Source organism: Coloeus monedula, assembly GCF_965178545.1.
Source record: "Coloeus monedula genome assembly, chromosome: 20".
In the NCBI taxonomy this organism is placed as follows: Eukaryota; Metazoa; Chordata; class Aves; order Passeriformes; family Corvidae; genus Coloeus; species Coloeus monedula.
The window spans coordinates 10,335,803-10,352,436 of NC_138800.1; the positions used below are offsets into that span (position 1 = coordinate 10,335,803).

The 16,634-nt window shown below is 46.3% G+C and overlaps 1 protein-coding gene across 5 annotated transcripts in view; it reads right to left on the reverse strand.

The window, feature by feature from the left end:
- The window catches only part of NF1 (neurofibromin 1), a 75,512-nt gene continuing 58,878 nt past the window's right edge, over positions 1-16,634 (reverse strand). For 3 of the 5 annotated variants that reach the window (XM_082294431.1, XM_082294433.1, XM_082294429.1), the window contains 16 exons: positions 16,523-16,584; positions 16,271-16,385; positions 15,353-15,454; positions 14,343-14,483; positions 13,870-13,996; positions 13,191-13,322; positions 12,518-12,653; positions 11,594-11,751; positions 10,634-10,756; positions 9,825-9,952; positions 9,238-9,338; positions 8,640-8,782; positions 8,475-8,521; positions 7,624-7,840; positions 5,801-5,851; positions 1-4,452 (listed from right to left, as the gene is read on the reverse strand). In XM_082294431.1, coding sequence (XP_082150557.1) covers positions 4,310-4,452; positions 5,801-5,851; positions 7,624-7,840; positions 8,475-8,521; positions 8,640-8,782; positions 9,238-9,338; positions 9,825-9,952; positions 10,634-10,756; positions 11,594-11,751; positions 12,518-12,653; positions 13,191-13,322; positions 13,870-13,996; positions 14,343-14,483; positions 15,353-15,454; positions 16,271-16,385; positions 16,523-16,584 — 1,926 coding nt within the window. In that variant the 3' untranslated portion in view covers positions 1-4,309. The remainder of the gene's footprint in view (positions 4,453-5,800; positions 5,852-7,623; positions 7,841-8,474; positions 8,522-8,639; positions 8,783-9,237; positions 9,339-9,824; positions 9,953-10,633; positions 10,757-11,593; positions 11,752-12,517; positions 12,654-13,190; positions 13,323-13,869; positions 13,997-14,342; positions 14,484-15,352; positions 15,455-16,270; positions 16,386-16,522; positions 16,585-16,634) is intronic. The other 2 variants (XM_082294432.1, XM_082294430.1) reach the window with 1 other exon arrangement.

The following is a 16,634-nucleotide window of genomic DNA, read 5'->3' on the forward strand; positions in this document are numbered from 1 at the left end:
AGTTGCCTGACAGCTGAGACCTCAAGCTTCTAGGCTAAAAAAGCTCAAATAGACAAATTATACTGAATTGTTCTTTAAAGACCAAGCAGCTGTTTTATTACAATATTAAATTTACATTTTAAAAAGAAATATTCTGATTTATTATTCAGTTATGATAATCTTATTGAAGTGACATGAAATTCATGACAATGGGCTTTCTTCTTCCTCAGTCACCGCAGGCAATCTTAGATCTGTGCAGGATCCCACACCCAGAGCAGCACCAGTCTGGGAAGACAAACCCCAGACACTGGATTTTAACTGGAATCTTAATTTTCCCCAGAAAAAGTGGGGGGTTGGGTCTGGGACTGGGCCGGATCCCTTGGTTCAGCCCCAAAAAACCCACCCAAACTTGTCCCAACAGAGAGAGGACATCGGCGTACACCACCTTCACCCCGCAGCGCCCGGGAATGACCTTCAAACAACTGGGAGCAGGTTGAATTTACATTTTACTTCAAAAAAAAGGGGGAAGTACATACATGAGGGGAGAATGGGGTGAACAATAATTATCTGAAACCAGGTTTCCACCATTCTGACCCACAGCTCCCACCGGCGCTGGGACGAGCGGGGTCTCCAGGCTCACACGCTCGGTTTTACAGCATGACCAGGACTGGGATCACGGAAACCCTTTGGAAGCCGAGGCCGGATGGAAGCAGTGAGATCATACACGGGGTGAGTGTGTCGTACACAGCTTCTGGTTTAAATGATGTAACGCACCAGGAGGGAGGAGGAGTAGTTAACAGTTACTAACACTAGAATAATCAAATTTGTATGTTATACATATACAGCAACTAACTGCTTTACAAAAAAAGCAAAATAATACAATATATTGTCACATGTATTTACAGTGTAGTAAATATACTTTTCTGTCAAATTTTACACAAAAACTATTTACAGGTGAATATACTGCATAAAAAAAAAGGTGGGACCAACACTCTGAGTGACTGTCTGTGGTTTGTTGCATAACAATAGGACGTGCTTTGTGACATTGGAAAAAATTAACCTTAGAATGAAACAGAAGAAGCCCTAAAACCTACAACCCGGGTCAGAGCCAGCCCCGGCACGCGCCGGGGGCTCAGCCCACGAGACTCAGTGAAACGTTCCCTGTCCTGGGAAACCTCATGCACAGTAAAGCAGAAACATCGGCATCATTACAGGTAGGTTATGCACTATTCAAATACTACTGTGTTATCTTTAAGTCAGGGAAAATACAAACACAAACAGAATGTTAATTGTCTTTACAGTACTGAGCTGTGGTCAGTGCGGGCCGGGAACGGGCTCTGAGCCAGGGGGGGTCACACATGCTCCCCAGGAGGGCATTACATGGTCCACGTGTTCCAACTGGATTTTTCTGAATCTTAAGTTTTCATGTCAGAGCACAGGGACTCTGGGGCTGCAGCTCCAGCCCTGCAGCAGAGCCTGGAGCAGCAGCCACTGCCAGCAGCCCGTGGGCTGTCTGGAGTGCAGCGGCATTGGGGACCCTGGGATGGGGCTCCTGCGTGTCAGGTCAGGGCTCACACCCACACTGTCACCAACAACAACCTGCTGGTCACCAGAGAACAGAGCAGCAGGTGGAGAAAGGATGGAGCAGCCCGGGATGGGAGCAGCGCTCCCAGGGATGGAATGGGCAGGGTGGAGAGTGCTCAAACGGGGAAAGAACAAAGGAAGGAGGACGTGAGAAAGAAAAAGAGGCAAATCCCAGCAGCGGCTGCTGGAGGGAGCGGGAGAGCGATGCAGTGACAGTAAGGCACTCAACAACTAATTACTGATGGGAGTTTAATCATTACACAAAGGCCATGGTTCCCTAGGAGCCAAGCACGAGCTTCCCAAGCACCAGTACTAGAAGACAATGTCCCTGTCTCTTGGGGCACACACAATCCCAAATTAAACCTTGGCCATCAGCAGTCCTTACACCCCAATTCCACCCCCATTACCTGGCACAGGTGTCTGACACCCCTGCTCTGCCAGGGCCCAGGCCCTCTCAATGAATCTCTCATACAGGGAAAACTCAACCGACTCCCTCTTTCCAGGAAAAGAGGAAATTCAGTTTTGTTCACTGACTTTATGAAGAGACGAATTTTTCAGCTGGGACTGAGAGCCTGGAGTAGTTCTCACAGGGAAGGTGACTTTCATCCCTGTCCCCTCTGCTCTCACATCTCTGTGCTGCAGAGAACACATCAGTTCTGATGGAGGGACACTTCTGACATGGGCAATGCACAACACTGAAGGGCTCGCTCTCTGCCCAAACAAAATCAGTTGGGCAGTTCCTGTTTGCAGACCTGCTCATACGACAAACAACTGAAAACAGCACACCACCTTTACAAGAGATTCTTGTTTTCCTCCCACCTCCAAATCCTCAGGCTTCTACAATTCCTTGTCCTCAGCAAAATGGGAAGGGCTGGAACCAGCTCGACTGGGCACAACCCAGTGCAAACCCCAGTGACACCAGGGGTGGCTCCTCACAATCTGAGTTGTGGGATGACAATGGTTTTTAACCTGGGGACCCCAAAGCCAAGGCTTGAGCCCCTGCTCTGTCCCTGAGCCCAGCTCAGCCTCGTGGCCCTGCTCGGACCCCACTCTGTGTCACCAGTGACCATGTTCCTGCCCTGGCGCCTGCACCACCCGAGTGAGGGGATTTGGTTAATTGCACCAGTTCATCTTTCTAACCTGTTTATTCCATGACTGCTAATTCTAAGTTTTCCTCTTGTTTTGGCAAACTATTTGCATATGAAGTTTGTGTTCATAGTTTTTCCAGGACTGTAAACAAATTAAAGAAATTGTTATTTTATGAATCAATACAATAAAGGTATTTTTATTTACATAAATGTTACATTGTTACTGTGTGGATACATGGGAATTATGTGCTATAGCAATAAAATCGGAACCCTTAATTGTACCATTCTCTAATAATTTAGCTGTGAAGTTCGATTTACTGAAAGCCACTAACGATTGCACTGGAGGACTAGCTTTTACCTAATGGATATACTTTTTTTTCCTTTAAAGCCACTGAAGGATTGTTAATTCCTACCACAGCAGAGGGATCTGAAACTGGGAAGCGGATCTGGTTCTGAGCAGGAGCTGTGTGAGCCCCCAGGGACGCAGCCCCTGCCTGAACTCAGCCCAAACTCAGACACCCTGCACGTGCCCGCGGGGCAGCGGCACCCGCAGCGGGACCAGCACCAGCCCCCGTGACAGCACTGGGCCCCACAGCAGCACCAGCACCGCCCCCTCCCCTGCCAGCACAGCCCTGACAGTGACAGCACCTCAGGCTTGTGTGACCCCCGCAGGACCCCGCCCCGGGAGGTGACTCCGCCAGACGTCCCTGGGACTGGACACAGTGTCAGTTAATTTAAATTCATGTACCTTGAGCAGACGTGGCTGTTTCTGTCCCTGCTCGGGCAGCACAGGGGCAGCTTTGCCACATACTATCCCCCAGAGCTGGGATGAATCTACTCCATTTCCCCTCCATTCCCTACTGGATATTCTGCCAGGAGCTCTGGAAGGTGTGCATTGTTGGGAAGGGCAGAACTAAAGCAGGTGCTACAATGACAGCCCAAGGGTCAGTTCCCAGGGATTTTCCCCTGTACAACCTCCTCAGGGCAAATAAAGTACAGCAAAACAAAAAAAAAAGCTCAGGGAAAAAAGCCAGTTTGTCCAGTCTGGTCCATGTACAGTCCAAGTGTGTGAAGCCTGGTCTGGGGAATGAGGGACTCCTGCAGCCTCCTTTTCCTCTCCCCTTTATTGCTAATTACCTGAAATTTAACCTAATCACCACTTCTGTTAAGCGCCTTGTACTGCAGCTATCATGAACTTCTAGTGTGGTAAAAAAAAGTACAGAGCTAAAATCTTACAGGTTTGGATTAAAACCAGGATTAGAGAAACTTCCCCGGCTCAGGAAGCCACTACCTTGAGGTGTGCAAACAGGGTTAAGGATCAACACTTCCCTTAGCAGGAACACCCGAGGCCAGAACAGACACACGGCGGGGCTGGGAAATGGCTTTGGATTCAGACAAGACGCGGCTTTGCAGCGCTACAGAACTCCAACCTCCCCCGGGGCACACGCGTGGTTCTGGAACACCGGCTGAAACCGAACACGGGGGGATGAAGGCGTTAACTCAGGCAGTGGGTCAGGAGTTGATCATCTGGCAACGCGGCTGGCGGGATGGGAACTGTACAGATCAAGTGCAGCATCACACCCGGTGGAGGGCCCTTCGCGAGGGGCCGCGCGTGTCAGTCAGGTCCAAAAATAAAAAATAAAATTAAAAAGCGACAATCACACGATCTTTTTGATGCTGTGACGCTTGAAGCTGCCGGCGCTTCGCTGCTTCTGCACTTGGCTGGCGGAGCCGTGGCGCATCCTCCCGCTGTTGGCGTGGCCGGCGGTGGGCGAGAGCTCCACGTTCTCCTTGTCGATCCCTGCGGAGACACAGGGGCTGCGCTGAGTCCCGCTGCCGGCAGCCCCCAGCCGCCCCAGCCGCGGGGATGCCGGAGGGGCGGGTCCCAGAGGGGGCCCGACCCCGCCGAGCTCCGCCCGCCCGGCACCGCCGGGACGTGTTTGAAAAGAATCAAATACGATTTGTGGCAGGTAAGGGCTGCTGAGCCACTCGCTCCTGCCCTCGAGCCTGTGGAGCCAGCAGAGAGCAAAGGGAGAGTAAAACCAAGAAAACTTGGCGTCCTGCTGAAAACGAAAGTCTGCTTAAGTGAGGGAAGGAGGAAAACGCAAACCAAACCATTAAATTCACTCTTAATGAGTAAAGAAAAGAGTTTCCTAAGGAGGGTCTTGACAGGAAACAGGCACAGAGGAGGTGAGGCTGGGACAAGGTCCTGCAGAGCAAAACTCTGTTATGCTTTGCTAAAAGTCTCCTATCAAACAAACCTCAAAACTGAAGTGCTTTAGTGAAGACCCCACTGGCATTAGAGCCCTCAGCAATGGCTTCGGGCACTGTCACTGCACACCCAAAGCCCCGAGCTGAGCTTAGTGCACACGTGCTCCCGATCCACTGTTGCTCTCTACGCTGGAACTGCTGGGAGTTAACCCCCCTGCAGCAGCCTCTCTGTGTAGCTGCCACACTGTGTCTGTCTGGTGAGGATGCAAGTACAATCAGCAGCAAAAGTTGGGATGTCTGACAGCAAATACAAAGGTTAGAACAAAGTTCTGTTCCTGTAAGTGACATATCCACCATTATGTGCAAGAAATTGATTGGCGTTGGCATTAGTGAGAACAAAGAACACCCTGCAGAGGCTGCACCATCCTCTCCTTGTGTGGGCAGCAGCACAAAACCCCCAAACTACGCTGAGGACAGGGACAACCCATGGGCATGAGCAAAAAACCCTCTTCTGCAGCTTTCTCTTACTTCTCCACACAAGGCAGCAATGCAGAAGCGTGCAGCTCCTGATTTACTGCACCTCTGTCTGCTGCAGTTCAGTCCAAAGAACTCATGTCTGTTTGCCCGTGTGCCCCTGCAGCCAGAGCTGAGTCCTGGTGAATCTAGAGCTCACACCAAACAGTTAATTTTAGCTTCACACGTGCAGCAGAGTGATTTCCAGTATTAAGCATCCACTTGTCTGTTACCAGATTTATTCTCAAGGCTGTGGGTGACTTTGTCTGCTCTACCACCAGGTATTACTGGCATCCCCCAAGAAATGCACCAGTTTAGCACTTGCTGAAGCCATTCCCGTGTCAGAAACTGCTCTTCATGCCACAGCCCGGCCCTAACGCAGCTCAAGCAGCATTTCGTGCAAATATGATGAAAGAAGAAAGTACCTGGATGAGGCAGCTGCATGAAAACTGCAGACTTAGAGCAAGGCAGAGAAGCTTCACAGACACAGAATGAAAGAAATAAATGTAAGTGAATAATGTCCATGAGACAGGGACGGGGAGGGAAAGAAACAGAGATGGTGACAGACAAAACATTTATAAACAATGATCCTGCCTAGTTGTTTCCAGATGCAAGAAATGAAATTTTCATGTATCTGCAACTTAGTATTTGTAGCCATAATAAAAAAAATGTAGTTGGCTGAAAATGTTTCTTTAACTCAGTGCTGCTGAATACGTGGCCTTCACACTGGTGTTTGAAATTTAATTTCCAAGCAAACAGTGCTCAGAGTGCCAGCAGTGCGTTGTTTCAGACTCACTATTAACCTGAACCAGTTCCCTAGTTCCCAACTCTGTTTGTGGAGACTCTTAACCAGCCTTTGACAAAAGCCATCTGTTTGCACAGCACTTGGAAGGAATGTTTGACGAGCTGGATTAATTCCTTCCTCTCAGCTTGTAAAGAAGAGGGAATGGAAAGTGGGGCAGAAGGAAGGAGGACATTTACAGAGCAAAATGCTTCTTTCCCTTGCAGAGAGCTCAATCCTGCACCATCACCTCATCCTTGGAAATGAACTGCTGGAGCTGCAACCCATGCGGTGTTCCAAATGGCAAGGTGCTGCCCAAATGTCCTTCTACACTGACAGCAAGGTCTGCTCCCAAAGAAACCCCTGTCCCCAAATCATCCCAACAGCCCTGCCTTACCCCTGCTGCTCCTCTGCACCCTGAACAAACCATCCCAGTGCCTGTGAGCCAGAGCAGATTCCTGCACAGAGCCAAGCCCAGCCAGCAACACCTCTGTAAAGGCTATCCCTCAGTACAAGGGGGTTTTGGCCTTCCATCAAGGTTAGAAATGAAGCAGAAATAAAAGGTTGGTTGATGTGAGTGTTCAGAACTGCAGAAGTTAAATCATCACTGAAGAAATATCCCACAGTATAATATTTATTTAAAAAGTATTTCCTCAATATATGAGCCACCCCTCCCAAGCCACTTCATGAGTCTTCATGTAGGTTTCTTTGATATAAATTCTATTTTCTTCCTATATTTAATTTCTCTGGCTTGTGCTGCTGTACTGAATAACTCTTTACTCATTTTCACCCTGCAAATCTTTGCTGTTTAATTTCACCTCCGCATTCCCCTGCAATTCCCTTCTCCCATGCCAGAAGCTGGGTATTTTTATCCATTTACTGCCTCTGATGACTGTACTTTTCCTGCACACCCTTACTTCACCATCAGCATATTTCTGGCAATACAACAGTCTAAAGGACCCACATGAACTCTTTTTTTCCTGGAAGGCAGAGCCTGACCCCAGCGCAATGCCCGTGTGAGCACTGGCCTTGGATCACACAGGCAACTGGAGCAGTGTCAGCCCACACCAGTCTGCTGGGCACTGAGGGATTATTCTTCCCAACATGTGCTACACCTTGCAGCACCCAGATCAGCCTTTTCTCCTAGCAAATTACCTTGATTGTATGTTTATATTTATTAGTTTTTCAAGCCCTCACTGCTGCACATGTTCCACGTGAAGGTGCTGCTGTTCTGATGCCCTTAATGTTCTTCCCTTCACATGGAGCAACCCAGGAGACAGCTTTTGTGATGGATAAAATCCAGGATCTGAACCAACAGCGTAATAGCTCAGGAACAGCTTAATATTCATTTGACTCCACAATGCACCAATGTTTGATGCATAAACACATCCAAAGAGCCAACGAGCCTCCTAAACCAGGAAATTCCCACATTTCCCCCACCCAGGTGGTACCAGAACAGGCACTGACCTGGAGAGTGCTGGGAAGTGGCAAGTGAGGTCATGGAGTTGGAGAGGTTGAGGTTTGCAGTGATGCTGAGCTGGCTCTGCACCGCCGGAGGATATGGAGATGTGGGGGTCAGGAGAGATTCTTCACTGGTTTCCTCATCAATTCCAGGCAAATACGTGTCAATCAAGGCATCAAGAAACTTCACTATGAGCTCAGCATAGTCTGGGATTTGGGTTTGCTGTAGGAGATGGGGGAAAAATAGATTGTTTTTTCCTTTGTACTTTCCTGTAAGTTTGAGCTTTGCTCCAGAGCTCACCCTCAAGTCCCACTGCTTCGCCTGCAAATTTTTAAGAGCATTTGATGTATCTGTAATTACAAACTGACTTGAGTGATCTTGTCCAGACCAATCTAAATGTACACACTGCAGACCAGGCGTCAGTGTGACCTCAGTGTGTGGGAGCCCAGGGGCAGCAAGAGGGGCTGCAGAGCCCCTGCCCCAGCCCCACACCTGGGCCACTGCCCTTGGGATGGCCGGACACATGGGCAGTGCTCCACTGCCTCTGCTCCAACACAAAATTTAGCCTCGTGGAATCATCACTTACCAAATTAACCCCCTACCCTGTAAGACACACGTAATAAAGTGACCCTGGGAGCAGGAAAGTTGCACTTACACACCTGGCTGCTTTTACCCCGCCCTGGTAACTTATCTATCCCAGCACCTGCTGCAGGCCCAGGGCTGAGTTTAGTCCTAGAGGTGCCCCTGACATTCTCTGTTCATTCATAAGTGAGTGGTGCTCCTTATGAGCATCTTTCCTGCAGAACCAATGTGCCCCAGAAAGGCCAAACAGTCCAGACCCCCACAGAGCTCTTACCTTGGAGAAGGGGCCAGCAAACCTCCACAGCCCATTGAATCCAAAACCTGCAACAACAAATGGAATACCACCATAAAAGCCCAGCTCTCACCTGACAGAGCCGCCAGAGAGTGCTCCCAGTACAGCACTACTCAAAAAAAAAAAAAAAAAAGATAAAATATTTACTCTGTAGATAGGACGTTTGGTATTGGGGTGGAGACTCCTCATGGTACACAACACTCTGCACAATCCCATGAATTGGATTCAACAAGTTTGGATCCTGGCACAGCGATAAAAGGGTATTGATCTTGGAATCCAATAAATTATGCCTGAGGAAAGGAGAAGTGGCTTAGTTTTTGGTCATTAAATAAAATAAACCTGCAGTTCCCAACTGACTTTAGCAAACAGCAGTTCAGGTGGGATTTTCATCTCCCCAGTGATTTCAGAACACAATTCCTAACTCTGTTCCATGACGACTCTGATGATGTGCTCAGGTCAGTTGTGAATGCCTGTTCACCTTGACTTCTGACAGCTGGGTTTCCTTTACACACATTCACTCCAGCAAAACTACAACAGGTGTCTAAAGAAACACCCAAAGAGCACCTGCACTAGGTTTTAAATCAGCTTTGAAACACTCGGGACAAATTAAAATCAACCAGCATGGACAGACTGCAGCTTGTAACCTCCACACAATCAAGTGCCTTGTAGATGCTTGTCCTGGACCAGAGACCTCTAAAGAAGAGCCAGGTACAGAGTTAATGTAACCAGAACTTCAGGTACTCACACAACAGGAAAGACCTTTGGGAAGACAACACTGGCTTCTGCTAAATACTCGTAGAGGATGCGCTGGTCGAACTCGTCCGTGGTGTATTTCACCAGCGTGGCCTGGCAGGGAAGGAGCCATTAGTTCACCTGGGTGGTTGCAGCCTTTGCTTAAAGGTTTTAAGCTTTAAAGGGTTTAAGATTTCTGACTAGCAGAAAGCAGCATTACAAAAGATTGATTTATGTCTCTATTGAGAAACAACAGAACCAATTGGCAACAACTAGTATTTTGGCAATAAACGTATCTGGTCAGTTTTTTACACAACTGAGTCTTTCTGAATTGTACCTGGAGTGGGAACTGCAGTGGTACAGCTGAAGAAAGTGCTATCAGACTGCACCTCTATTACTAGTTAATGACTTTTAAACTGAATTATGCTGGGATTCCAATAATGCTCATTTCTTTTAAACTATAATATATCAATAACCTTTTATTATACAAAATAGCGTGTCATAAAACTCAGGCAGGAAACACTCCAAGGAACGTGTTTGTTTTGCTGGGAGATAAAAGGACATCAGAAAATAGCAAACAACACACAGAAGAAAGCTTACAAGAACTGTAAGCAGCAGTGCTTGAATTTTTGGGTCAGTCAGAACTTCTTCATCCAGGAGGACATTTGACTCGGAAACGGAAACTTTCCGGAGATGTGGGTGTTGCTGTGGTGATATTCTCTGGGTTTCTGCCAGATAAAAAAGAGCAACTCATCCAGAGCAAAATAAACCCAAAGCAAGACAGAATCAGGTTCTGCACAACAGAGTCAGTCATGTGCAAACCTCGGCACTCACCAGCCTTGTCACAAAGGTCAAAGCAACAACTGCGCTGTAATGCAGCAGCACTGGACCACTACATGGGATGTGTTATCGGATGGCAAACAAAAACCCCAATTTCCTCTTCAGTGAAATACAGGCCCAGGGGTGTAAGTACCAAATTCAGGGTCAGGCAGATACAAGAGAAGAACCCTGGTCTTGCATTGCAATTGGGGGTGGGGGCACAGGAAGCAGATGGGGGAGAAGATGAAGAGAGGCATTCCAGGCATCAGCTCACATTCCATCTCCTGCAGGAATTTGCAGCTGGGGCTTATTAACTTATAGAAAGCCAAATGCTATTTATTTCATTGCACTCCTGTATGCAGTCCTTTAGAGCTGCCCCTGATTCTGCACCTGTAAACTGAGCAGCTCCAGTGCAGCTGCCAGAGATATGAAGGCTGCACCCTGCAAAAGCCATTGCTAAGAAAGGTGCTTCTCCCTTACCATGGAGTAACCTTGGTAAATGAACACTGAATTTAGAAATAGTCCTTTGTATAGATATACAAAGCGTTTATAATTAGTATTATTCTTAAAATGTTAGTCCTGTGTCTCACCCATTTCATAATCATTTTCGGCTACTCTCCTCATTTTGGGAGGCGTTGTGATTCCAGATTCCATGTCTTGCCTTTTAGGAGCCTTTGTGTCCGATATCAAATGGTCAAAACTTTTCCTTGTACCTAAAAACAATTTATCAGGCAATTAAAAACATTAAACCTAAATCCATATTCTAACTTCTTCTGATTTTCTGGCCAAGCTACTCCTCTATCTACCATGTGTTGACAGGAATTTGGGGACCTTTTCACCATTTTCAGGGATGGGACAGAAAATATGATCACACCATGCCGCTCTCCATCACAGCTTCCAAAGTGCTTCACAATACACAGGAGGGAGCATGCAATTAGTCAGGGGGGCATGCCATGGACTCCTGGCCCCCACACACGGAATACACATGCCAGGACGTGGTTACTGAAAAGGAAGCAGGAAAGGGCTGGAATGAAGGAAATGCCCCTCTTCTTCCACCTGTGTAATGCCAAAGGGCTTCCACAAGTTCTGGAAAGCAACTCAGCTCGTTCCTCTGATACACGAGTTTGTTGTAAACATGATGCACTGAGAAGCCATGAGTAAAAATCAGATTGTTTACACATATCTGCCGTGTTCTGGGACCATCTCCTCCAGCCCCAACCACAGCACTCAATGGAGCAGCTAAATATCCACTTCCTGGGTTTGCTGGAAAGGGCTGGGAGCACAAAACTGGCACTAGTAATCTTCAGCATCTGGAATATCTTTTTTTGTCCACTTCAACATGCACATTTTGAGCATTGCTCTCGCTCCCCCCTCATAACCAAAAGTCCTCTTTAACTGTCCAGTGCCCTGAAATTTGCATTTTGCAGAAACTGCACTTATTCCTCTGAATGAGGAATAAGCCCTTAAAGTCATAACTAAAACAATTTTTCTCCAGTAACGCTTCCCAGGGTATTCTGTAGACAGACCAATAAATTAGTTATGTTAATAACCTAGAAGCTTTTTAGTGTTGGCTTGTGAAGGCTGCCCCATGTCCAAGCTCATGGATTTCCGGGTGCGAGGGCTGATCTGTCCCACTGTTGGGTAACTGGCAGCCAGGTGTCTGTCTGACCCCTTGGGGGATGACCAGGGCTGGTTTTCCTTTAGTGTCCTGCAAGTGCAGAGAAATTCAATTAAGAAAATCTTAAAACTGTGCTATTTAGGCAGAGGTTTTCCAAACAGCCAAACTATCCTTTCTTAAACCCATCTTTCCTACCAGGTTAATCTCCCCAAAATACATATTGAGAAATAGTAATTACTTTGCTTGCAAAGATGTCTGAGCTAGTGGAAACAAACAATCTGATGTGAATGTGATGCTGAAGAGATAAAAAAATAAAGCAATGAAAAGAACACAAGCAAATCAGCCTATGGGGCAAGATGAAACATATTTAGTAATCAGCTACTCCAATCTCAATGCTAAAAAGAGAGATCCTGAGTGAAGTGCTTCCTGTTGAGGACACAGGCTCTCCATGGCACTTCCAGTTGATTTCCTGGCTGATCTCTCTGGCTGCACACAGGCTGTAACAAGGTGTCAAGGTTTCCCAGTGACACAGACAAGTATATGCCCTGGAGCTCTTAAAAGGACAAACAAAATGTTCTTCTAAAATACAAATGAGATTAAATCAGGTCTTGTAGAAAGATTTAGCAAAAGGTTTAACAGCCTCCAGAGCAGTTAAGCTCTGAAAATTAGATCAGTACAAATTCTACATCCAAATTTCTCTGTGACTCCTGATCCCAGTGTAAGGAGCAAACTGCTCATCACAGCCCACGGACTCAGTGCCATCAGTGGGGTTCAGTTCCCAGCACACCACAGATCACTTACTAAAGGAAACAGGCTTTGCAATGTGGGTAACTCATCTAAAAGTGAGACAACCAACCTATAGCTAGTGTCACTGTGATGGATGGGGTATGTATCCATAGGAACATTTTCCATTGAGACGTCTGTCAGCAAGAGACTCTTCCTGTGCTTGAGGCTGCAGCGGCTCCGCACCTCCTCGGACACCGTCAGCAGGGCTGCAGAGCCAAACAAAGGGAGAGGAAGCTTTCCACAGCAGGAATGCAGTGACCAATAGAAACAATATTCCATCCATTTGCATTTTTTGCATACATCAGTGTTCATTTACATCAACACCACTGAGCTGCAGTTACACCTTAGGAAATGTACAGATTAAAAGCAGGTTGTTTAAAAAGAATTATGTTCCCCATTCAGTTACAATGACAAGATTTACACATTTGCCCTCACATGGTCACAATTTTTATGTCCAGATCACTAGAAACCTGAAGCTCTCAGGCACACATTGGAGTATTTACACCAAGAAACCTCCAGCCTTCCTGAAGAAGTCCCAAAGCTGCAGAGGAGGTGCTGTGCTGGCAGAGCCCTCAGTTCCCAAAAAGCCTTCCTGATTGTGCCCACCCTGCCCACACTCCTGTCCACCAGTTACAAGTTTTCTTTGTGCTGGTACAATTCTAACAACCTGAACCTGAAGGAATTCCACAATAATGCACTCCTTTTCAGTCAGCCCAGACTGGAAAGCAGGTTTGGTTCATTACCTGCCAGGTAAGCCACGCTCTGGGTATTCACCTCGAACTTGTCACAGTTCCTGTGTTTGTTAACCAGAGCAAGGAGTGTGTGCAAAATCCTCACTGTTCTTGCTACAGTGGTAGGGGAAGGATGCCTGTACCCTGAGAAACAAAAGATTGTATTTAACTTTTCAATCCTATTTATGAAGCACTAATATTCTGAAAGCATTTATAAATATTTTCCAGCACATCCTCAGACATTCCATCTCAAGGGTAAGAGAGCACAGTGCTACCAGAAATGGCACATTTAAGACTAATGCTTTCTGTCCCTCCCCTCAAAGCTGCATAATTTCAAATGTCTGTCAATACATTGTATCTGTTATTTTGCAAATCAGTATGCTAAAAAAATTGGTGAGCCTGAGCACAGGCAAAGAGACACATTCTTGGAGGAAGAAGTAAAAGGGTGCAGCAAATGAAGGTCTGCACCCTGTGACAGTTCGTAACTTTTCAGCAGCAGCACTAAAGACCTTCACAGAAGACTATAAAGGAAACCTGGCAAAGTCCTTTAATCCAAGACTGTTTAAATCTGTATCTGCTCTGTAATCCAAATTACTTAAAATCCACCACCCAGTTTGGCCCCTTTATCCCTTGACTTGTTTTTATTCCTCAAGTACAAGTTCTCATCTCAAAGAGCAGTATGAAGTCCTACCTTTCAGGAGATGTCCCACGAGTGCAAAGTTAAAGTTGGAGTTGAAATTCAGCCCAACAAAATGATCCATCTGCTTGCAGTGCCATTCGAGCGGTCTCCTGATCTCCATGAACACTTCTTCTGGGCTCTGACCCACAAAGATAAAATACAAGAGCACCTCACTGAAAGTTACTCAGTATATCTCAAGTTTGTTGAGATTTTTGTTTAAGTGACAGAACAGTTCTTTTAAGAGGTTACAGGAAAATATCAAACACTTTCTCACAGATCACACCTGGACATTTCTGCTCCAGTTTCGAACAGAATAATGACAGCTTCTCTCCACATCTTTGTCTGTGGATACCACCCAAATGAAACAATTTCTAATGTAATCTTCAGGTTTAGTTGCTTAACGAGTGTTCACAAGGACAAAGTTGGGCTTTTTCCCCTTTTCTATCAGCTCTGACTGCTGCCATGAGTGTAGGCTGCGGGCTCACCTTGTCGTTGAACACACGCAGGCTGTCCAGGGTGTGCAGGTTCTGCTCCAGCAGGGCTGTTCCTGCTGAGTACAGATTCACCTCATCCAGCTGCAGCACAGCCATGGCCACCCAGAACAGAGCCTTGTGCATAGGGGAGTCCTGGGGGGAGAGAAAGAGCCACCATTTCACTTGGGAGTCAGTTCCTGCGGGTGAAAGACAACCAGGACAGAGGGGAGGGTTTGTCCCGCTCGTAGCAGGTTCTGTCCTCAGCCACAGCCATTCCAAGGAAACAGGTGCTCATATGGACCTATTAATGCACTTCACAGGTGAACAGTAGAAAGGAAATTAATTTCAAGCCTTGTTTGCACCTCCCAAGTCATTCTTCCTCTCCTACATCCCTTGCCTGCTCACAGTGTCAGACCCGCATTGCCCTGTGCCAGCCTGACCAGAAATGGGTCTGTTGTTCTCAGTCTGAACACGGACTGCAGCTCTGCACACAGACCTGGCCAGGCACTTCCTTGTCAAAATCAGAACTACACACAAGAGGAACTGGTGTTCAATACATCCTGGGTCTCCTGAGCAGAGCTTTTTTGAGAACAAGTTTTATTCACCAGCAGGAGCAGCACGAGGCTCTTTGTTCCTGCTGTGCCCCCGGTGTGCCCTCAGACTGGGCAGTGACCAGCAGCAGTCCACACGTGGCCATTCCCCCAGCCCTGGCGTGCAGGGCACCAGCACAGACAGCTGCAGGCAGGACTGGAGCCTTGTGGAAGGAACGGGCACAGCCTGGGCACAGCCTCTGCCCAACTGCCAGGGCCCCGCTCTGGGAAGCAGAACAGAATGTTCCCCAGCACTTCTCAAGCCTTTGCACTGGTCCCACAATCTGCCACACTTCCCATATGTGCTACTTCCATGCTTGAGTCACAGTGAAGTGTGAACTTCAGAAACCCCAACACTTACTTGTATTTCTGAGATTACACCCATAATCATAATTTACATTCTCTGCTTATTCTAAAAAGCCAGTTATTTACCTTGTTAAGAAGAGGCTGCAGCTTGGTGAGGGCTATAACTGTGGCTTCTATTAGAACTTGGCTATTATAATTATCAGGGCCTTTTAAACAGCTCTCAAGTCCCTTTTTGAAAAAAGAGAGTAATTAAAAATACAACCATAATTACATTTTGCTTTGTAAAAAGAAGATCAAAGCTCTGCACAATAACAGTTTTTCTCAATTATTTAAAAAGCCTGAGCTCATTCTAAACCAACTCTCGAGAATTTTTCCAAATGGAGATTTAGACAGCAGAAATAAATGCATGGCTGCACAATGTGTACCCAAACAGTCAGGCTGCAGGGGGGGCATAAGAGCTGGAGAAAAGCTCTTTATCATTTAGACACTGTTAAATTAAAGTTTGTGTCTATAAAACTCTAATAAAATGCTTAAAGGACACATGTTTAGTATATTGCTCACTTGCTATGGAACACAACCTACTTTGGAATGACTGAACATCACTGTCAAGCCAGGCACCTGCTTCAAAGTTTTCTGATATAAATCAGCTCTTTACTATACTTACTCACAACACACGAGGTTATTCACTTCCTTTGAGAAAAAGGAAGCTGTGAATCATGTGCGTGCTGGTAAATGCCTTAAGAGAAAATTTCTCATTTATTTAAATACTGACTGCTGGATCCACCTGTGTCAGGAATGTTAAACTCAATATTGAGACCTATAGATACTCTAGAAGTCACAGCAGTGATGGAACTTATTGCCACTAAGTCAATTTAAATTCAAAAGCCTGACCTATAGAAAGTGTATTTCCAATCAGTTCTATACAAGAATATGCTTGAAAAAACATTTATCCTAAAATTATGCCAAGTTCTATATTTGATGGGAAGATAAAACTAAAAATAGCTACTTTATGAGTCACAAAGGAAAACAGACAGACCCATATACCTTGCTGAGAATTCGGATTATTTGTTTTATTTGTCCATGAGACACTCGTTTACTTATACAGCCAAAGACAACCAGTGCTCTTGGCTGCAGGGAGGGGTTGTACTGGAATGCAAACCTGTGAAGAAACAGAGTACACTGCATTAAACAACATATATACAACAACAAAAACAAAAATATATATAACGAAAAGCTGAAAACTCTGGGTGTACTGCACAGGCAGGGAGGGGTCAGGGTTTGAGATCTATGACTTACTTTTGAGCTAGTTCAGTCCACTGGTCCAGCCACTTGCATGTTGGAATATCCCTCATACAAGCCTAAAGAGAAAAATAGATTGTTTGAATGGATGTAACATGGAGGAGATGTA